The sequence below is a fragment of the Alligator mississippiensis genome, chromosome 2 (assembly GCF_030867095.1).
Source record: "Alligator mississippiensis isolate rAllMis1 chromosome 2, rAllMis1, whole genome shotgun sequence".
In the NCBI taxonomy this organism is placed as follows: Eukaryota; Metazoa; Chordata; order Crocodylia; family Alligatoridae; genus Alligator; species Alligator mississippiensis.
The window spans coordinates 19,451,978-19,475,196 of record NC_081825.1 but is presented as its reverse complement, the minus strand read 5'-3'; the positions used below and the strand labels follow the sequence as shown (position 1 = coordinate 19,475,196).

The window sequence follows — 23,219 nt, the reverse complement described above, 5'->3', positions numbered from 1 at the left end:
CTTGCATTTGTCTACATTGAATTCCATCCTGTTCTCATCTGCCCACCCCTGTAACCTGTCTAGATCTAGTTGGATTCTGTCCCTCCTCTTCAGTGTGCCCACTTCTCTCCACGTCTTTGTGTCATCAGTGAATTTGGACAGCGTGCTTTCCACGCCCACCTCCAAGTTGCTGATAAAGATGTTGAGTAGCACAGGCAGGAGGACCAAGCCCTGGGGAACTCCACTGCCCACATCCCTCCAGGTCGAAAACAACCCATCCACTACCACTCTCTGGATGCAACCATCTAGCCAATTTGCCACCTATCTGACTGTTTAGGCATCACTGCTGCAGTTGCCTAGTTTTTTATGAGTTTGGGGTGAGCAACAGTGTCAAAGGCCTTCTTGAAGTCCAGGCAGATGACATCCACCTCAATGCACACATCCAAGGATTTTGTGACCTGGTCATAAAAGGAAACAAGGTTAGTCAGGCAGTGAATCTGCAGTGAACCTGTGTTGGTTGTCCCTGAGCATTACCTCCCATGCTGGGCCCCTGCAGATGTGCTCCTTGATAATTTTCTTGAAGGTCTTCCCAAGGATCAAGGTGAGACCAACTGGCTTATAGTTACCCGGGTCCTCCTTTCTCCTCTTCTGGTAAATGGGGACCACATTGGCCCTTTTCCAATCCTCTGGTACCTGGTCAGAGCACCACGAGCACTCATACAGGATGAATGGCCCTGCTATGACCTCTGCCAATTTCCTCAGTACCCTCGGATGAAGAGCATCCAGATCTGCTGATTTAAACACGTCCAGCCCCTCCAGAAGTTCCCTAACTAAATCATCCCTGACCCTAGGCATGCCGTTGTGTACCCTGAGCCTGTCCGTAATCCTAGTGGAGGAGTTGTCCCGGTCCCTGCTCAGAAATATGGAGGCATGTTGAAGATGGACTATTAAGAGGAATCTGGGTGATTAATATGGATGAAGAACATGAACTAAAAACAATCTGGAGAGGCAAGGATGAAAGAAAGGACAAGATGCAACAAAAAATGAAACAAAAATAGGTAGAAGATGAAAAAGCACTATGTAAAAATTGAGGAAAATAAAGAAAAGGCTAAATGTATAAAGTTTACTGTCAAACATGATGACAACTTGCATGTTTTCAGGAAGGACTTCCAAATTTTTATGTTAGATTTTGGGACCAAAACAAGTTCTTCCAGCCCTATAGCTGAAGTATTCATTCTTAAAGCCAATAGTTAAAGCAACCCTTATCCCAATAGTGAATAGCAGTATCTTCCCCAAGGGGTCATGACATTTCACATTGCAACCTGTAATGAAAATACTTTTTTGTATCTACAAATATATTCTCACAGTGCCTTCTACAATAAATTAAATTCATTAAAATAAAAATAAAGACACTCCGTAGGAAAAGGGCTAGAGGGGAAGGTCCATTAGAGATTTCTAACCTAACAGCTGCATTTAGGAGAAGCTAATCCAACCATGACATTTCCGTCTTCAAAGGAATGACCTCCTCACCCCAAAGCTCAGGAATGCCACTCTGAGTTACAGAATGAATCATATATGCTATGAATAAAACAAAACAATGTTAGGACAGGCAGAGGGGGAGCATTTTAATTTTTAGGCTTGAAGAACAGTGTTTAATTGACTCATGGCTTGCTGTTTGCTCAAACACTTGTGAATTATTTTGTTGTCTCTTCCTTTTTTATATCAGACTCCAGTGTGTAATACACACATTTACATATGCAGAGTGCTAGACTTTAATCCCTTGCTGCCAAGTGTTTGGATTTCCTAGTCTGATTTACTAATGTGCATTGACTCACCATGTTGTTTTTAGCACTATATTAAAGGGTGGATTTGACATCAAGTACTAAGATTTTAATCGCCTCTTAGACAGTATGTTCATATTGCTTGGACAACAACTGATAAAAAAAATATATATATATAAATTTTACCAGTGTGCAACTGACCTGGGCACATGCTGCATGGCAGCCAACATGAGTGAGCACTGTTGTACATATGGAAAATACAGAATGAACAGATTAGGGAAATGATTGTGTGCATGTATATAGCAACTACCTCTTTCTTATTATAGATGTAGAAATATTTCAAAAAGGCCTTGTTTTAGGAGCTTTGGTCCCAGTGAGTTTTAAAGAAACAGAATCTCTTAAGGGCCAGCTCCAAACCAAGGTTTCAGGAATCTCCCACAAATACCATCTGTGTACCAAGAACACTTGGCAAAAGCATTGCTCCTCAACTGTGGAACTCCCTCCCTTCCTCTTGAAGCTCACCATACCCTGAACCTGAACACCTTTCAAGCAGGCATTTAGCCAACAAAGATGGGCTAGGATGTTGTTGAAGTGGTCTTTGTTTTATGTTGATACTCTAGTTATCTTTTAAGTTGTTTTGTCCTCTTGTGCATTCTTGTCTTGCATTCATTAGTCTGTCTCTTAATGTAAGCTGACCTGAGACTTTGTTGGAAAGGGCAGCAGATAAATTGAGTGAGTGAATGAACGAATGAGGAAGACTAGGCAGTTAGGTCCAAAAAAACCCCCTCCACTTGGTAGCTTCACAACCTGAGGTGCCTACAACTCCCTGTGTACCTCTCTTTTTGGCCTGAAAGTGTCCTAGGTGCCTGCAGTTCTACTTTCTTGGAGTACACAGCAACTGCCCCAGAGTCGTCTAGGCATCACCCCATTTAGATTTGGAAACTGGGCAGAGCAGTGTCTAAGGCCCCTTAGAAGCTCAGCCCAGTTGGTGTGCTCAAATCATGTCTGACACATGCTGATAGCATTGAGTACAGCATAAAACAGAAGCAGGGCCACTTTCTTTCAAAAACATGAGGGGAGAGAGGGGCCCCCACTTTTTATTTAGTAGCTTTGTTTTTTAGAGCACTTTATTCCCTGAACTGGGAGACCTGAAAAAAAATTCCTGCCTCACTCTGAGAAGACATTTCATGCTTATTCTAAACAGAGAACATCATCTGGCACTTATTTATCAGCAAATAGTGGAGTCCTTAAAAAAAAAAAAAAAAAAAAAAAAAAAAAAAAAAAAAAGGGGGGGGGGGCACATTTTTACCATAAAAAATTACTTGCTTCCCTCCTTATGTCTGTGAACAAACAATTGGTTTAATGGTTTAGTTGGAAGTTGCACCCCAGACCATGGAGACAGCCCCAGGAAATTATTTGATATAGTTCCATTCTAGTCTGACACCCTGTCCTCCCTTTCTCTTCTCTTTCTAGGTGTCCCTTTCATGAAACACTGTTACACCAGGAAAATAGAAACCTTTCTGCCTCTCAGCAATACATTCGTCCCATTCCATTCCAATGAAGGGAAGATTTTTTTTCTGACACTAACTTCCTCATCCCAAAGAAGGCTAGGTATCCAGTCCTGGCTTTAAGAGGGTCAGCATCTTCATGTGCTGCTTAAATTCAGAATAATGACCAAGGTCTTAGTCAGTGCTCTGTATTGCTACACAGGACTCCACACCTGTCACACCCTCTCTTGACTGGGGATACATAGCAAGCATACCATTGCTATTTTCCCTTGTCAGCCCCTGGTGGTTTGGCAGCACATAGTTTCTGACCCTGAAGGTGCTTGGTGTAATTGACATTTTTGTCAATTTCATACCATTGTTAGCAGCAGCTGCAGTGTCCAAGGAACATCCAGGTCACCTGAAATAACAATTGCAACAACAAATTCTGGTTCAATGAAGATCAATAAACCTTCAAAAAAATCTCCAATTTGGAACCTACTTTTCAGTCAGCTTTACTAAGGATGCTACAGGGCATTATTAACATGTGTCCTACCCCTGGGTCTTTGCAGCATCATGGGTGGTCAGAAAAGATAGACACTGCTGCCTGTTAAGAGGCAGACCCCTGCACCTGGTACACTGCCCCATGGCTGGAGCTATATTAGGGAGGGAGAGGACAGATTGCACACCCTCATGTTTGCAGGCCCTGCCTTTTAACTTGAAGACGGTCAAACCCTTCAGAAGTTCCACAAGACTATTTTTATAATTAATGGATCTCAGTATTAGATTTACTGTTACAAATTAACTAGATGGAATCCCCAGCTAAACTAGGAGTTGAGCAGCTACTGCTGTTTCTTTGCAAACATCCTCATTTTGGACATCAGTAAGGCAGGTGCAGAGATTGAGTACATGGTTTTACCAAACATTGTTCTAGAGTTGAATGCTCTGGGTTGAATGCTTTTTTGGCAGACTCTGCAGTCTTCAGATCAGTAAACTGTTAGCATTTTCCTACTTGGGTTAGATTCCTGCCTGCCAGTCTCCAAGAATAGAATGAATATAGACACAGGATGAATAATATGCAGCAGTGATGCTGTGTGTGTGTGTGTGTGTGTGTGTGTGTGTGTGTGTGTGTGTGAGAGAGAGAGAGAGAGAGAGAGAGAGAATGTACATTATGCACACATACAGTCTGAAATAAATAATATGTACACACACACGCACAGAGTCTATATCTATATCAGACAGATGGATGTGGATTATTTATCTTGCAGCATATCAGTTTTTGTAAAAGTAAGTAAGGTATCTTCTGGATTTATCTCAATCAATTTACCCATCTGTAATGATGCTCTAATGGTTTAAAAGCAGGTATTTTTCCAAACAAGAGCTTGATGAAGAAGGGAGGTAAAAGGCCAAACTTAATTTGATTCATCTCCCTGTCAAATTTTGTAAAATACAACAAGCAGAAAAAAGCTAGTTATTCACATCCCAGGAACTTCTGTTTATAAGCTTGTTTCTTTGTTTTTTAAATCTGTATTTACTAGATTTTATTTTTTTTTACTTTAGAGCATAATTTTTATGATGATAGAAATATACATTTGCTTTAACTATTTACCTCTGTTTCCATTAACTAGAAATACAAAACTTAACACATATTGTCTTTTTGCTTAGGAAGGGGATTCCAAGTGAACAAGTAAAACATGCAGATCGAGAGCAGACGAAACGCATAGTCTATTCTGTGATTTATGGAGCAGGTAGGAAATTATATACAAGAAACTAGATTAACTAGAGTTGTAAGAAATCCTGAGTTAATGCTTTGATTTTTAACAACTAGCCAGTGCACTGACCTCCCGAAGTGAACAAAATACTCTTAGAATGATTTTAATTTTTCTTGACTAGCCAAAAATATTCTACTTAAAAGAACTGATGTGTTGATTTTTATCTAGGATTTGGACATGCGTGTGTGTGTGAGAGAGAGTAGTTATGAGTGTATACTTGCATAACTGAAGCATCACACTTTACCCACATGAAATCAGTAGACTTTAATGTAGAACATCTTCTGTATTCCGCTGATAGAGAGATGATAGAGATGGGTGAAGTGGCTGCTATGGAACAGAATTTAGTCTCATGCATTGTTGTTCATTGTTGTTCATTAAATGAATGTCCTTGGCACATTCATTTAATGGTGCAATGGGATCTGATCCCCAATTCCAATAATTATGCCTCCTCTCATGCCACACACACATGGTGGGAGGCACGTTTGTACAATTAGGGATCAGACTACAATCACATTGGGCATTTATTTGTACACCTGCTTGGATAAGCACTTTTAAAAGTGCCCAGCACTGCAGAGCATGCACTTGTATAAATGGTAAAATGCATGTCAGCACTGAGAAAATGGTGGCAGTGTGCTTTTGAACTAAAACTCAAAGAAGATGTTTTAGTTCAAAAGCACACTGATGCCATTTTCTGTGTGCTGACATGCATTTTGCCACTTAAACAACTGCACGTAACACAGTGCTGTGTGTGTCGGCTCATGTGCAGAGCAGACTTGATTAATTGAGTCTGCTCCGATGCGCTGCATTTCTGGCATGTTGGAGCAGACAAAGATATGTGGATAAATTCCCAGTATTACTGCTTTCCAGTGTAGAAGGATCCGCTGCCCCTGCATGGGCAAATTGAAAGAGCAGTGCCTGCAGATCCAATATGGCTGTCAGCTGAACACTGGGACCCTATTTGGGACTTGAACTGGTCCCAGTGGTATTTGGGGCCAGGCCAGCCATCAGCTGATTGTCAGCCCCAGCCCTGAGAGCGGTTCAAGTCCCCAGTGCAATCTGGAGGCTCGAGCTGATAAGCATGCCCAATTCTTTAAGTTCCTGGGGTGCCCATAAAAGCAGCAGCTAGGAGCTCCACTCTACACCTGCAGACAGTACTTCACTGTGTAGGGCATGGGCAGCTGGGCATCCAGGAACACATTCTCAAGCTAGACCCAGGGTTTTCTCGGCCAGGGCCATCCATCAGCTGACTGTAAAAACCATGCACCCCATAGCTGTGGCCAAGCTGCTGGCTGCAGGGGATCAGAGGCTTCTAGCTGGGGGAAGGGACCCAAAGGGCTTCCCCCACTGGGGAGTAAATCTCACTGGGACCTTTGATCCCCCACACCAAGCAGCCTGGTCAGAGCTTCTGGTCATGGGATTGATTTAAAGTCCCTGGCGGGGGAAGCCCAAGGAAACTGCTTCAGCAGCACTCTTTTTAAAGCTCCCCATGCACTGAGACCCAGCTGCCCATGCTCCACACCATGAAGCGGTGCCTCAAACTTTGGAATAGAGCTCCCAACTCCAAGCTACTTCTTCCACGGGCACCCTGGGCCTTCAGATGGACATGTAGATCCGAACTGCCCACCTGCTTTTTAAAGATCCAGGGAGCAGTGAGCATGAGATTGGGGAGATGCTCCCTGATATCGGGCTTTTGGCACACCCTTCCCCACCCCCCATCTGCCTCCAGGCATCAGACTGGGGCACCAGGTCCAGGACTTGATGCTGCCCCCAACCTGATCCCACCGATTGGGTCAAGGACGACACTGTGAGGATCTTCCATGGTTCAGCCCTGACATGCCGCACTTCCAATTTAGGGCATGATACAAATAAGCACAAAGATGTTACACATTATATAGGGAATATCTTTGTGGCTCATTTGGTATATTACTGTGCCATAAGTTGGCTATGACATGTGGCTGGATTACTATTTATGTCATGATTAACTCCTTAATCACATTTTAAATGTAATATGTGCCAGGGCCCTTCCTGTTTGCCTGTGCTGGTCTAAAAGCTTACGTGATACTTTACAAAACATATAAGGAATCAAGGTATTTGATCTTGAGAGCTTTTAGAATCTAATTCTGGCAGAGTTAGATACACTAGAATAACAAAGCAGGGCATGAATAACTTTTAAATCTAGACAGCGGCCATAATGCTTGCTTAATAAAATGGTCTTCTGTTGTCTGCTTGACAATCATCATTACAGGTAAATATTACAGAGCTTAATCTTCCTTTATTATCTAATTAATTCTATGAAATATCTTTACATTTTCTGATTTTTTTTTCTTAACTAATTTAAATGGCTGACTTCAGGCCAACATGGCTACCTGCCTCTCTCTCTTCAATTTAGATAGCCTTCATAAAGGGCAAAGGGCAAATTTGTTCTCTTGCATTTCTGTATGATGATAAAAAAGGGGTCACATCAGAAGATGTTTCTTGTTTTCCCTTAGAAATGGTAGATTCCCACCTTATAGGCCAAACTTTAGACTCAAGGCATCCCTTATCAGACTCAAGGCCCTCTTTCATAACTTTTGTGAATTGAGTGGATCCCCATTTCAAAAACTGATTTATAGTGCTTGCTTCTTTGTAGAGGGGCTGGGCAGTAGTGGCAGGTAAACAGCCAGGCAGGGAGAGTTTTGCCTTAGCTGCTTATCTCCTCACACCTAGACCCCGAGTCTGCCTGTCTGCTTATATTCTGTGACACCCCTCGAAGGATGTCATGGCACCCTAATTGAGAGCCACTGTTATAAACTAAATTAGAGTTACATAAGCTTTCATAAGCAGCAGTTTACTTCATCAGATGTATTCTAATCATTACTTTCTTTTTAGAAGCTCTGCTTCCTGCAGTCTTTTCATAGCATTTGATGAAATAAGCTGCTACGGCCCCTGACAGACATTCACTTGAAGACATGGTGAGATCTAATCTGAGATCCTGGCAACTGCCATGCCACACATGCATGGCGGGACCTGTGATTTCAGAATTGGGGATTAGATCTTATTTGCACTTTATCTGCTGGTGCAAAGTGAGGTCAGGATCACGAGCCCAGGCTCTCCCTGCACCAGGGAGAAACAAGGGTGCCTAAAATCAGCTGATTGTCAGTTGGGACTGGGAGCAAAATTGGTCCCCAGCACAAGCTGATTGCCAAAACTCTAGCAGGGGGGGTGGAAGCACAGGGATCCTGGGATCAGATTGCCAGAGCCCAATCCAGGGTCCCCATGCTGCAGGAGCTATAAAACCCCACATATTGTCCAGTTGAGCAGCACATAGGGTTTTGATAGATCCTGGTGTATGGGGAGTCCAGAATCGGGCTGCAGCAGCAGGTACTGCGCTCCCTGTGCACTGGGAGTTGTATAAATACTGTGGGCTGCCCAAAGAGTTTTTAGTCATCCCCAGGCACAGGGACCCTGGCATCTGGCTGCAGCAGCCCACTCCCCAAATCCCCCTGCAGTAGGACCAGTGAAACTACATGTGCTGCCCAGCTGGGTGGCACACAGGATTTTGACACATCCCAGGTGGCCATGTGTTCACTTTAAGGCATGAAAGAAATGAGCCACAAAGTTGTTATACTTTGTCACTTCCAAAGTCACTTACTCAGTTATCATGCCTTAACTTGACTTGCACACGTGGCTGAGTTACTATTTAAGGCATGATTAACCTGTTAATCACATCTTAAATGAAGCATGTGTCAGGGGTCTAAAAAGTAGACTTTGATTTGGTCACCTCAGTTCACCGAAGAGCAGGCAAATCCCTCAGTAAAACAGAAATGTTTAACTTTGGGAAGGCTGACTTTCGCAAACTCAGAGATTTGGTAAGTCAGGCAATTAGGGGCCATATCCCCCTAGATAAGGGAGTACATGAGAAATGGTCGTCACTCAAGAACATGATCCTTGAAGCACAGGGGAAAGCCGTTCCATCTCACATGAAATGTAAACAATGGGCAAGGAAGCCCCCTTGTCTGAACAAGGAACTGTTGGGCCTCATTAAACTCAAAAAAGAAGCCTACTCCAGTTGGAAAATGGGAAGCATCACCAAAGAGGACTACTCAGCACTTACCTGCACCTGTAGGGAGTGGTCCAGAAAAACCAAGGCACAAGCTGAACTCAGGCTAGCTTTGGGGATCAAGGACAACAAAAAGTCCTTCAGATATGTGGGAAGTTGAAAAAAGAATAAGGAGAGCATTGGGCCCCTGCGGGATCAAACAGGGCAGCTGACATCCAATGCCCAAGAAAAGGCCAGTCTTTTAAATGATCTTTTTGCATCATTTTTTTCACCATCCCAAAGGGATCACAGTGTCAGAAAGGACATGAACCATTCCGGTAGCGGGTGGCGGGCCCAAAATTGATGTGGATCAGGTGAAGGAACACCTTGAGAATCTGGACATTCACAAGTCTGCAGGCCCTGACTAAATGCACCCGAGAGTCTTAAAGGAGGTGCCAGACATCACTGCAACCCCCTTGGCAAAAATATTTGAAAGTTCGTGGAACTCAGGCAAGGTCCCGGAAGACTGGAAAAGGGCCAGCATGGTCCCTATCTTGAAGAAAGGGAGGAGGGGTGACCTGGGGATTTATAGACCAATCAGTCTGACGTCCATCCCTGGAAAAACCCTAGAGAAAATTGTTAAGGGATCCATACCAGACTAACAGAAGGCAAGCTTCTGAAGGCCAGCCAACATGGCTTTGTGACTGGCAGGTCTTGCCTGACCAACTTCATTTCCTTCTGTGACCAGGTGACCTGAGCCCTGGACAAGGGAGATGATGTGGATGTCATGTATCTGGATTTCAAGAAAGCCTTTGACCTAGTTCCTCGTGATGTCCTTATGGCTAAACTGGAGAACTGTGACCTTGATCATCTTACAGTCCCATGGCTACAGGTTTGGACCCAAAGAGTACTAGTTGACAGGACCAAATCAACGTGGTGCAGGGTGAGCAGTGGAGTCCCTCAGGGCTTGGTACTCGGGCTGGTCCTCTTTAACATCTTCATTAATGATCTGGAGTCAGGAGTCGGATGTGAACTGGCAAAGTTTGCAGATGACACCAAATTATGGGGGACAGCGGTCACACCGCAGGACAGGCTGGGGATACAGGCCGACTTGGACATGCTCTCAAGGTGGGCTGACCAAAACTGGATGGACCTCAATGTTGAGAAGTGTAAGGTGCTTCACCTCAGTAGGAAGAACCCTCAACACGCTTACAAGCTTGGCAGTGCTATGCTTGCTAGTACCATGACCGGAAGAGACTTGGGGGTCCTAGATTCATAGATTCATAGATGTTAGGGTCGGAAGGGACCTCAATAGATCATCGAGTCCGACCCCCTGCATAGGCAGGAAAGAGTGCTGGGTCTAGGTGACCCCAGCTAGATGCTTATCTAACCTCCTCTTGAAGACCCCCAGGGTAGGGGAGAGCACCACCTCCCTTGGGAGCCCGTTCCAGACCCTGGCCACTCTAACTGTGAAGAAGTTCTTCCTAATGTCCAATCTAAATCTGCTGTCTGCTAGCTTGTGGCCATTATTTCTTGTAACCCCTGGGGGTGCCTTGGTGAATAAATCCTCACCAATTCCCTTCTGTGCCCCCGTGATGAACTTATAGGCAGCCACAAGGTCGCCTCTCAACCTTCTCTTGTGGAGGCTGAAAAGGTCCAGGTTCTCTAGTCTCTCCTTGTAGGGCTTGATTGACCACAAGATGAATATGAGTCACCAGTGCAAGTCACCAATGCTGTGGTTGGCAAAGCAAACCAAACTCTGGCATGCATCCACCAGTGCATCTCAAGCAAAACCAGGGACATCATCCTCCTGCTTTACATGGCTTTGGTGAGGCCACAGCTGGAGTACTGCATCCAGTTTTGGGCCCCACACTTCAAGAGGGATTTAGAAAAGCTTGAGAGAGTCCAGAGGAGAGTATCACAGGCCAACTGGGCACTGTGAGTGTATCAATTTGGTTGCAGGCCGACTGGGTGCTGCAAATGTATCAGCCACTGGGCTGTTTGGTTCGGGATCAAGGAGGCGGAGTTGGGAGTGAAGCAAAGACAAGTTTTACTTATAACAGTAAAGATAAATTTTACTTATAGCAGCAAAATAGCAACAAAAATATGTTTTAGCAGCAAAATATGGTTTACACATATAACAGTTAACAAAAAGGTTAAGCTAATGAACAGACAATATAACAGTAAAAGTTAAAAGTTGTCAGTGATAATAAGACAAACAAATTGACAAAGAGTTCCCACTTGGTTGACAACTTATTGATAGTCCCTCAGTGCCAGGTACACGCCAAGTTGATCCAGTGAAGTCAAGCGTCCCCGATCTACGCGGTCAGAGGGAGCACCGGGGAAGATCCCTTAGGCAGGATCTGGTCCTTGCTCACACTGGGAGTCGAGTCAGGGCTTGGAACAGCAATGACCATTCTGTTCTGTCCTTTCTACTGCTCACCTGACATGCATGTTCCTTTATATCTTGCCCTATGCTAATCTGTTGGCTTCAGAGCCACTCACAATCTTACTCTACAGCTGTTACTCTATGAAATTAAAAGGTATGAGAAATTATCATAATAGGTTACTGCCTAAACTTGGGTTTACCAATAAGCAAATCACACCGCATCACTTTGGGGGTTGAGATTAGCATTTTCTATGCCTAAGTTCAACCCATTTGGTTACTTCCTTTAGGAATTTTTTGAAATGTGTTAATTATACCTTGTGGCCAGGTTTGTCATTTTTACTGACCTTTAAGCAAGAACCATTAGGTCAGCTAAAGTTTGCAGTTCTGTTTTCTAGTTCCGTTTCTTGGGGCCCATGTTAGTCTTATGATTGGTACAGACAGTTAATTTTAACATCGTGGTTATACTTGTGACAGACAGGGTATGTTTGCGGGAAACAATCTTGCAAGCTTTCCCTTAGCTAATATTAACTATTATACCATTGCTAGATGCTCTCAAGAAGCAGATCTTTTTTGCTATAATTTGCTCATTAACCCTTTGGTTCTGGCCATCACAGGAGAGCCACTTGTATGATCCAAGACCTGGACGGCAGGCTGTACAAGGAAAGGCAGAGGGATTTGAGACTCTTCAATCTGGAAAAGAGAAGGCTCAGGGGTGACTTGGTAGCAACCTACAATTATATAAGAGGGGTACATCAGGACTTGGGAGAGCAGCTGTTCACCAGAGCTCCCCAAGGGATAGCAAAGTTTAACGGCCATAAACTCCAGGAAGGCCAATTGAGGCTAGACATAAAAAAAGCGTTCTTTACAGTGCGAGTGTCCAGGGTCTGGAACAGACTCCCCCCAGAGGTGGTGCAAGCACCTGGTCTGGACTTTTTCAAAACCATGTCTGGATATTTCCTTGTTGGGATCACTTGATCCCAGCTGACTTCCTTCCTATGGTGGGGGGGCTGGACTCGATGATCTCACGAGGTCCCTTCCAGCCCCTAATGTCTATGAAATCTATGAAAGTACAAATCTACCATGCCTCTGCCCGACTTCAGACTAACATGGCTAACTACCTCCCATTTCCCTTAGGGATATCAGGGATTTCATGTTATGGACTTTGTTTTTTTGTTTGTCTTTCGGATTTCTCTCAAAAAATGTGGATTTAGAACTTTCTCAGGTATTAAGTTGATAACAAGTCTTCTACCAGAGACCTCTTTAACTAAGTGTGAAGCAGATGCTTTGATACAAATAAAGAATCTGAATACAAACACTTCCCTCGCTTTTGCTTAGTGTTTAAAAATACAGGCCTCTTCCCCTAAGGCGTTAGCAGTTTGTGGGCCTGCTGCTATCTTTATTGAAGTCAAAAGAGAACTTACGGTTATGAATAATAAATGTTTGCTTTGTCTTTTGGTTTCTTAGCCTGTAGGTTACATTTGGTTCATATCTCCAAGGTCTTCACTGCAATCATGAAAAATAGAAACATCCTCTTTTTTCTTTTTATTTCCATTCGTCAGTTGAGCAGTGGTGAGGGGCATGAATACATCATGTCAGAAATCCATTCTGGCTAGGAGGGGCCTGGAGGGGCCCAAACATACCCTATATACTCATGTCTGAGGCCACGCTCCTCACCTGGAGTATGCTGGTGATGCTGCTCCAGATGTGTCCCCAGCACCTTGCTCAAGCATGGCTGAGTTCAGAGGCATAGCCCACAGCAGTCTCAACAAACCCAATGTGTTCTAGGGTTTGGAGTATGCCTACAGGTACAGCTGGGCATGGCTTGCCAGGCACATCTTGGGCAGGCATGTTGCCACTGTGGTGTGGACAAACCCAAGGGTACTGAATGAAGTCATAGAATCATAGAAAATTAGGGTTGGAAGGGACTTCAGGAATCCAACCCCCTGCTCAAAGCCAGGACCATCCCCAACTAGATCATCCCACCTAAAGTTTGTCTAGCTGGGTCTTGAAAACCTCCAAGGATGGAGACTCCACAACCTCTCTGGGTAACCTGTTCCAGTGCTTCACCACCCTCCTAGTGAGAAAATTCTTCCTAATATCTAACCTAAACTGCCCTTGCTGCAACTTGAGACTGTTGCTCCTTGTTCGGTCATCTGTCACCAGTAAGAACAGCCCTTTCTTTATTGGGGGACCCCAAACTGAACACAGTACTCCAGATGTGCCTCACCAGTGAATAGAGAAGAATAATCACTTAACCTACTGGTAACACTCCTACCAATGCAGCCCAGTATGCCATTAGCCTTCTTGGCAACAAAAACTGAATACGTGCCAGCAGTGTGCCTATTGTCCACTGTAACCCCCGGTCCTTTTGTGCAGAGCTACTGCCCAGCCAGTCAGTCTCCAGCCTGTATTGGTGCATGGGATTGTTCTGTCCTAAGTGCAGGACTTTGCACTTGTCCTTGTTGAACTTCATGAGATTTCTTTTGGTCCAATCCTCCAATTTGAGTTCACTCTGTATCCTAGTCCTACCTTCCAGTGTATCTACTACTCCCCCCAGCTTGGTGTCATCTGCAGGCTTGCTGAGACTGCACTCTGTGCCATCTTCCAGGTCGCTGATGAAGACACTGAACAAAATCAACCCCAGGGTCAGCCCTTGGGGCGCTCCACTTGATACTGGCTGCCAACTAGACATCATTCCATTGATTACTATTCTCTGAGCCTGATGCTCCAGCCAGTTTGCTATACATCTTACGGTCCATACATGCAGCCCATACCTCCTTAGCTTGCCTGTGAAAATGTTGTGGGAGACCGTATCAAAAGCCTTGCTAAAATCAAGCACATACACCAGTCTCTCTGCATCCACAGAGCCAGTCACCGCATCATAGAAGGCAATCAGGTGGGTCAGGAATGACTTGCTCCTAGTGAATCCTTGCTGATTGTTCCCAATCACCTTTTCTCCTCCAAGTGCTTAGAAATGGATTCCTTGAGGATTTGCTCCATGATTTTTCAAAGGACTGTGATGAGGCTGATGGGTCTCTAGTTCCCTGGATCCTCCTTTTTCCCTTTCTTAAATATGGGCACTATGTTTGCCTTTTTCCAATCATCTGGGACCTCTCCTGATTGCCATGAGTTTTCAGAGATGATGGCCAGTGGCTCTGCAATCACATCAACCAACCCCTTCAGCACTTAGAGTTGGAGTCATTTGTCTTTTAATGTTTAATATTCATCAAATGTAGAAGTTGACCCTTTAACTACGCATCAAATATTGTGAAAATTGACAACACTGCAGATTGCTTGTTCAATTTCACCTGTTTATGCCCCAGTCACCTCTAAAAATAATAGAGGAAGCCACCAAAGTGTTTGTAAAATAATTAGTTAATTAGTTCAGTGTCAGTGTAATCAGGCCCTAGACTGAATTCTGCATAAAGGGATGTCAAAATACGTGGGTATAATAAGGAGTGACTAAACAAATAATCTGTATTTTCAATCTTGTAAGATTATTTTAAAAGCTGGAAAACATAAGGGAGGAAAAACCCCACAAAACTTGCAAGCATTTTCTGTCCTTTTCAAGTTTCTTGAATTTAAAGGTAATTATATGCACACACACACACATGCATGTGCACTATTAATTCAGTTTTCTGAACAATGAAAAAAAGCCTTTTGAAGGAAAAAGGCTAAATTAATAGGGTGCCAAACTGGCACTGGCATAACTCCATCAGGAGTGAACTCAAATATTTTTGTGAACTTCTAATCCTAGCATTTGTCTAGACTAGTCCCCTTGGGCATCAGTGCCTCTCCTTTTATAGTTGAGTACAAAATGCTGTGGGATTTTAATGAAATGCACATTAGACTGATAGTGGTAGCATTTAGGTGGCTGAAGTCTTTCTGAAATATGTCAGATAGTTTTTATTGACAATATTATTGCAATGACTACTACTTTATATCTTTGGTGCTACAGTACACTGCCTCTGCACAAATGTTATATGGAGACACAACGCTGATGTTTTTTGTTCCCTTGTACCTGGCAAATGAATGTATCCATTTTTCAAGACTAAAATGAATAATGTTGGTGTGTGTTTTATATGTACTTCAACTATTTGGTTTATAAATTTATTTAAATTGCTTTTAGCTTGAATCTCATACTATGGAAGAATTTGCCGTCATTTTTCTCTCGTATTCTTTTGCTTTATCTTGTATATTTTCTGAGCTATAATGTTGCTTATATTATGCATTTAGACTTCAGGAAATTCTATTACTCCTTTCACTAAACTTTTTCAAATCTGTCCTTTCTTTTCCATTCCATATGCTAAGGCACTGAGGTACAGTCACAGTCTGATCATCTTTTACTTCAGCTATTAAATTCTTCTTCTCTATAACGTCTCCAGCTTCGTCAAAATACTGTAGATAAAATCATCCAGCCATATTGCCATTCTGTTTCCATTGCTTTGCTCACTTCTCTTTTTATTCAATGTATATTTAAACTCCTATTCCTCATTTCAGTGCTCTACACAACTCAGTCCCGTACTGAATTGTGAATAAAGGTGAGCAATACTACAACAGCACTGAATACTTGGTATGAACCAAAATACAGATTCAATCAAAATTTTGTTTTTAAGCTATTTAATACAAGATGAATATTGTCTCAGTTGAGTTGGATCCAAATTGAACAAGGCACTCTGTCCTGTGCTTAGTCCGTGCACATTGTAAAAAACATGTAAGGTTAAACTTAAACCAGTACTTACAGGCTTTGCTGGAACAGAACCTCTGTGTATGTGATCTGTCTAACTTTGTGAAATAGTTGGCATAGTAATATTCTACTAGTTGATATACAGTGCCATCTTGATATTTATATGAAGCAATATCTAAATGATCTTCTGGTTTACAATTTGTGCACAAGGTAAAGACCGTCTTGCTGGATGTCTGGGAATTACTCCACCTGAAGCCAGTCGGTTTATAGAGAGTTTTTTGCAAAAATACAAGAAAGTCCATGACTTTACCAAGAAAACTATTGAACAATGCCAGCATAAAGGTAATACAAACTTTTAATAATGTTTTAGTTTACTGTCCAGCTGTTATTGTTTTACAGTTTCAAGGATAGAGGCTCAACCCAGAAAAACCCAAGGTAGCATTTATAGGATAAAAACATTTTATGAATCTCTAAAATTAGCTTTGACCTCCGTTAGTTTGGTGACCTTGAAAGAACATTTGATTTGATTTGATTTGATTTGATTTGAGTGCGCGCGTGTAAAGCAGTATAGAGTTGTTCAGTAGAAAAAGAATGATTAGTAACAAGACAGGGTAGAAACTTGGTGTTTTGACAGCTGGAGGCAGAAAGGGTTAAATGTCTCCTCATCACTTATGCACTTCACAGTAACACCGCAGTCTCTTTAGGGGTGTCTTTTAATCATCCTAAAATGTCCTTAATGAATGAGATTTAAAATATCCTCATTAGCTGCAATGGGCAGTGTCTTGAGTTCCTTAATCTTTTCTACTGGCTTCAGTGATACTTCTAAACATATCTGCCTTTTATTTAATGTATATTCTTGTACAGACAACTGAATGGAAATATGATCACTCGTTTTGGCCACTCATTGCTCTTAAAATTTTAGATGAACAAAAATAGGTCAGGATTGGTCCACTGTTAAATGAATTTGGTGCTGGTAGAGCAGATGTAGTAGGCCTTGTCTTTACAGGTAAATGGTCACATACTGAAAACATTTTAACTCAGTCACAATGGCTTGTCAGCTGTTAATTCTCCTTACTTGTTAAGATGTGTGTTAACATTTTTGAAGTTATGTAGGCTGCCTGAGTCTTAGAGCATGTTGTCCCTAATATTTTATAATCTTTTTCTGTAACTTCCCTGAATACTATATATGTAGGTTGTGAGATAGTGGGCTGAGAGCTAAGAAACTCCTGGATTTCAATCCCATAAATAGCACTGCATTGCATTTTCAGCTTAGTTGTCATTTAATCCAACTTTGTGACTTTTATTTTTAGGCGCCCAACTTTTCAACACCATTTTCAGAAGTGTTGAATACTTACAACTCCCCTAGAATTCAACAGAAGCAGTAAGTGCTCAGCACGTCTGAAAATCAAATCCTAAAACTGAACGTACAAGCATTCTCTACTTTTGTGAAAATGTGGTCTTCAATCTTTCTGGCCTCTCTGCTTTCCACCTCTAACTGGAGATAGACAAAATATTTCCTTACCCGACCTGTATTGGGCAAGATCATTAATATTTTTCACTAAGTGCTGTAAGTGTTAGAAAGTACTATTATTGTTGAAATAATAATTATTTCAACTACTTTTTATGTTCTGTTTTACCTGGCTGTAATTGTGTAAGTATATTATATCTTTGCCCACCACAGAGGTATTTCTTCTTTTTTGGGGTTTACCCTAATGAATGGTGACTTTGGATTTAGTAGGATTTCTGTACCACAGGTACAGCTATTTATTTCCTAAGGGTTGACAGGTATGTTCAGATATGTCTATTTTCCACAGACCAGTTCACTGTTAAAAGTTATATAAAATTATTTTATTAAAATGAAATAATGATGGAGATAGTGAGGAAACTGGATAATCATCTTGCTATTCCATACAAATTACTGTACATTTTTTTAAACTCATCCTCTTTTTATTTTGAGGTATTTGCTGAATAAGATTTCTGTTCCCAGAACGAACCCTGCTTATGTCAAGTTGAATTTCATCATATTGTCATACAATGTATCCCAGCATAAAGCCTGAGGAATTTATTCTTCAATAAACAGACAGTATAGTTTCTGGCCCATGAAAGTTCAGGGTAGGTCACAAAACCTGAACACAACTCAAGAACCAAACTATTTAAATATTTCTTATTTGCATCAGTCAGCACTTTTGTTCTTGAAATGCATTTGGCATCTGTGGTTACAGAGCCATAGGCCAGCCAATGCAGGCTCTCCTTGCATCAAGTTTTGTGCTGTGTCCACATCCCTATGTCTTCAGAGGGCAGTAATGCAAAGAGAGAATTAGCTGTAGATATTTGGCATGTTTTCTTTCGTAATATATTTTCAGATGTATCAAAGAACGTGTGCAGTTCCTTAAAAAAATAGCATACTTTTAAAAAGATGTTTAAAAGAAATAAATGATAGATTTGCAATATTTTGTTTCCCATCACAGTGCTGAAGGTGTGCAGCATCATCATATTTGTTACTTCAATAGCTGCAGCACTAGCAGGAAAATTACTTTTTCCAGAACAGCATTTTCAACCTGTTTTTATAATAGCATATAATTGATTCAGCCTTTTATTCGTGGAAGATATGCTATTCTTTGTTTATGCTTTGTAGAGCTCAGAAAAACTTCTGTCAAGGGCTGTCATTACACATATAATTAGATTCATTAATTAGTGTAAGAAGTAGTAAAGTTACTGCAAATCTTTAAGTTGTATAAATAACTCCTACCCTCCCTGCTTGATGAAGTGTGCAACTCAAGCAATATAACATCTTTTGATGTATTTAGTACAATATAGCCTTTTCTTTAAATATAATTGATATAAGAGAACTCCACTATCACAATAATGAATCCATGCTATATCCAGATGACCAGCAAGAGCCCAATAGCAAAAATTCTTGGCTGTCCACCAAGGTTAGGAACAGACAGTCAAAAAGCCTGAGCCTGAATTAATTCATTCTTTACAAGTTAGTCTAACCTGCAAAGCTTGAACCGATTTGGAGGTGGATATACGTTCCCTTTTCATTCCAGAAATACAGGCACATGCCTGCAGTGGCTCAGGCTAGAATCTGGGGGGTGCTAGAGCAGCCCTCCATCCCCTTTGACAGTGTTGAGCAGGGGGTGGGGGTGGGAGCACATGGCCAGGTCCCAGCAGGACGGGAGTGTTGCCAGCCCCCAGCCCCCGGCTAACACTGTGAGACAAAGGGAATGGAGGGGTGTGCAGTGCATACATCTGTTGATGTTACTGAGCTTCTCAATCTCCCTCTTCCTGTCTGCAAACCTGGAAGGGCTGTAAACCACAGTGTTTATCAGCAAAACAAATGTCTCTCTCATTAGTTCAAGCTCTTCTTAAACAGCTTTTTCAAAAGAGGGGCATTACTAGCTGAGCTGTTGATTGGCTCCAAAAAGCCCTAAGCAGACACTGTTCTGTCTGCCTTTGTCCTGTCTTCCTTTCCCATTGAAATTGGAGATGCACAAACACCTCTCAGCATTAGCTAGCATACCACATGCATAGGGTCTGTAGGGCTGTGGGGTCCATGCTGTGGGAAATGGGATGGAGGGAGGGGGGAATCCCTGCATGAGCAGCAAGGGAAGCCCGGCAGAACTTGCTGTGTGTGCAGTCTCCCCCAGAGCTTTGGTAGGGAGGAGAGGGGTGGGGCCAGCCTGTTCTCTGCAGCAGAGAGCACAGCCTAGCCCAACCCAGGGCTGCAAAGCATCTGGGATGCTGGGGGACTCTGGTTTAACTTAAACTAGGAAGGGGTCTCGGACAAACATTGCATAAACCGGTTTGACGCAAATCAGTTAAGTCTGATACTACATTCAACCAGGTTTATCTTAAACTGGTTTCAGGCATTTTGAAACTGGTTTATGTGCACTAAACTTGTGTTCAGTTACAGGTTTAAACCAGTTTCTGATCACTTAAACCAGTTTATGTGTAATGTCTGTCGCTAGTCCAAGAGAAGGGTGGCTCATACCTGTCTACTTAGACTCTTATGACCCCCTACTTCCTCTAATTTTTCAACTATGCTCTAAACACTAGCAGTGAAGGAGCAGACTTTTTCAGCTGTACAGGCTCAAAAATGCTACAGCAGCAGTTCAATATCATTTAACACTTTTTTCATCCTATTTTTACCTCAGATTTTTGCTAAAAATTAATTCATTTTAGTGGCTAGATACCAGCCAAGATCCTTTTATATATGTATGTTACATAGGCAAACAGGATTGGTAGTACAACCGATGATATTTATTTCATTCCCAATATTGCCTGTAGGCATGATAAAATTAATGACTCATGAATCTTATTTGTGCTGATGGTATTTTTACTCATAAAACTATAAGCACATTAAAAAGGCTAAATTTAGGCCGCATTCAAACACAGAATTGGAGGTTAGGATTAGGCCTCAAAAGCACCTTGCTATCAGGTGACAGTAAAAATCCTCATTGGAGACGATGCATAAATGTTGACAGTGGGAAGGGCCACATCTCCATGCCACCCCCCCCCCCCCCCCCCCTGCAGCCAGGTCCTGGCTTTGACCAGGCTTCAGCCCTATACCCTATGGTCAGTGTAGAAATTGCACCACCTCCCCCACTGCTACCAGGCCCTGGCTCTGCCTGGGCTGTAGCTCTGTGCCCCACCTTTGGGATAGAAATCTGAGGGGGCACATGCCCCACTATGCCCTCTGTTGTGAATGAATGCCATAATGGCATAAAATCATACTAAATATTTTCTCCTGAGAATTCTGCTTTCTGACCATTCTACTTCTTATCAGGAATAATATTTTAGCTAAGTCTGGATGGATTGTCTGACAAGGAAAGTTCCAACACACATTTATTTCATTTTCCTCAAAAAATATTTTTGGTGCCATTAATATTCAACAATTTTGGTTAAACATAACCAGATTCATATTCTCAGCATAAACTTAGGGATGGACTAGCAGGAGAAATGTTCTCAGCTCTGTTTGTAAAGTTTCCTCACTCTCCTTGTACATCTGGGTTATTGAAAGAGAAAAGACATATATTGTATAAGTTTCATTTATGTTTGAAGATGACAACACCTTTTATAAAGCATCAGGAGCTCCAATAGGGTATTATGGAGTACATTGTATTATGGTTAACCCTTTGCAAATGATTTATATTTTCAGTTTGCTGGCTGAACAAAAAAATCAGTTTTGGGTTTACTGGGAATGAAAACTTTCTCCTTTGTCACAAAAATAATAATAATTAAAAATAATAATAATGAGAGAGAGCAAGAAAAGAAAAAAAGGTTGGTGTGTCCATATGTCCATTCAGGCTGACCAGAATGTTTTATTCAGCTCAAAACAAATGCTTCCTTTTATTTTGGGTGGATTATTTTACTTCTTAACATGTTTTTAATATTACATTTAGGGAAGCTGATCATTGAACTAGGAATCAAAGCATTACATTTAGAAAACATGAAAAAGAAACTTTTTAGTTATTTGAAAATATTTTGTTTTTTCACCCAGAATAATTTGCTGTCTTCAGGCCAAATGCATGAATAATTTTAGCTGAGCCAAAATGTCATCTTTATTGAATAATATATCTACCTCAAAGTTACTCAACTCTAATTGTGGCCACATTAGCTAGCCAGAACTAAGAGGCTTTATGGACTTTTTCCAGTAGAAAAGGTTTTCTGGTATAAATATACCAACAAACCATCCGAGTGTAGAGACATATTCAGAGTTCTTTTGGCTAGCATAATTTATGCCAGTTATCCAAATCAAATAAGCAAAATTAATAGGAAATAATTTTTTTCTCTGCTGGCAAAACTGCATCCATATTGGAGGTTTTTCTGCAGCAGCTATGGCAGTTAGAGGACATGTTTTTTTCATAATTCAGACTGATAAAGTTATGTTACATCAGCAAAACTTTGAATTGCATACCAGGACTCAGTGACTTCAACCCCTATTAGTAGGGACCTACTCAAATTGCAATTTTGTTGCAATCATGACATTGGGTGATGTCCACAAAATCCATGGGGTAAAAAAAAAAATTTCTACAAATAAAATGCTGGCTCCCCAGTGGGAGCAAGCAGTCCTTCACAGCCTGCTGTAGGCAAAGGGAGGCTGCCGGCACCTAGGAGAACAGGCAAGATGGCTGCCGCCCCTCACCACTAATTGGCTGAGAGGCTGCTTGTCCTGCCCCTCCCCACAATCAGTGGTGGAGGTTGGGGCCACATGACAGACAGCCCTCTCAGCCAATCAGTGGTGAGGGGTTCCTCAGCCAGAGGCATATGGGGGGGGGAGGGGCAACCACAATAAGCCTGTGAAAATGATGGCTGGCCCTGCATTCTGCCCATGAAATCTGCCTCCTTGATTTGCATAGACTCCTACCTATTGGTTTCATTTGGGATCAAAGGTCCAAAGTCAGAACAATGGAAATATCAATTACGTCTGACTGAATCCACATTTCACCTTATCAGTCTGACCACTTAAATAGCAGGAGCACCAGTGTGTGCTAAGGGACTCTGACTGTTTTCTGTATTTAGTTATATTCTACTGATTAAAAGTGTGAGATAGTAGCTGACAAATATATGTATTATCTTCTAAATGGAAGTTTTATTACAAACCTCATCTTTAACTACTGCTGTTTTTATATTTTACATATCAAAAGGCTATGTGGTTTCCATCATGGGACGTAAAAGACCCTTGCCAAATATTAGTGTACAGGACTACAGGCTACGGACTCAAGCAGAGAGGCAAGCTGTCAACTTTGTTGTCCAAGGTAAAAAAGAAAAAAAAAGTTTAATTTTATGTAACTGGAGGTTGACAGATAAGATTTGACAAGCAAAAATAAATGGGTTTCATTTCATATTTTGAAATAATGGAAGAACAAACCGTACTTGTCTACTAGGGCTGTGCGAAATTTTGCTGGCTGTTTCATTTTGACACTGTTCCGACTCACTTTGAGCTCAAAACAGTGAAATAGAAATGAAACGAAGGCCTTTGAAACAGCCTCAAAACACAATGAGAGCAGTCGAAATATTTTCGAGTTTCAAAGCTGAAGCTGGGCTTGATGGCAGGGAAAAAGAAAGTAAGGAGAGGGAGGAGGAAGAGGGGGGAAGCACTGCTC

At 42.0% G+C, this 23,219-nt stretch overlaps 1 protein-coding gene across 16 annotated transcripts in view; it reads left to right on the top strand.

Annotated features, from left to right (window-relative positions):
* The window catches only part of HAUS3 (HAUS augmin like complex subunit 3), a 250,406-nt gene that overhangs the window by 166,383 nt on the left and 60,804 nt on the right, over positions 1-23,219 (top strand). For 12 of the 16 annotated variants that reach the window (XR_009459687.1, XR_009459688.1, XM_059721496.1 and 9 more), the window contains 3 exons: positions 4,910-4,992; positions 16,321-16,452; positions 22,761-22,871. Coding sequence is in view for 12 of the 16 variants with exons in the window: in XM_059721496.1 (XP_059577479.1) it covers positions 4,910-4,992; positions 16,321-16,452; positions 22,761-22,871 (326 nt within the window). In the remaining 4 variants the exon portion in view is untranslated. Of the gene's footprint in view, positions 1-4,909; positions 4,996-16,320; positions 16,453-17,420; positions 17,492-22,760; positions 22,872-23,219 lie in introns of those variants that run through there. The other 4 variants (XM_059721506.1, XR_009459690.1, XR_009459689.1 and 1 more) reach the window with 4 other exon arrangements.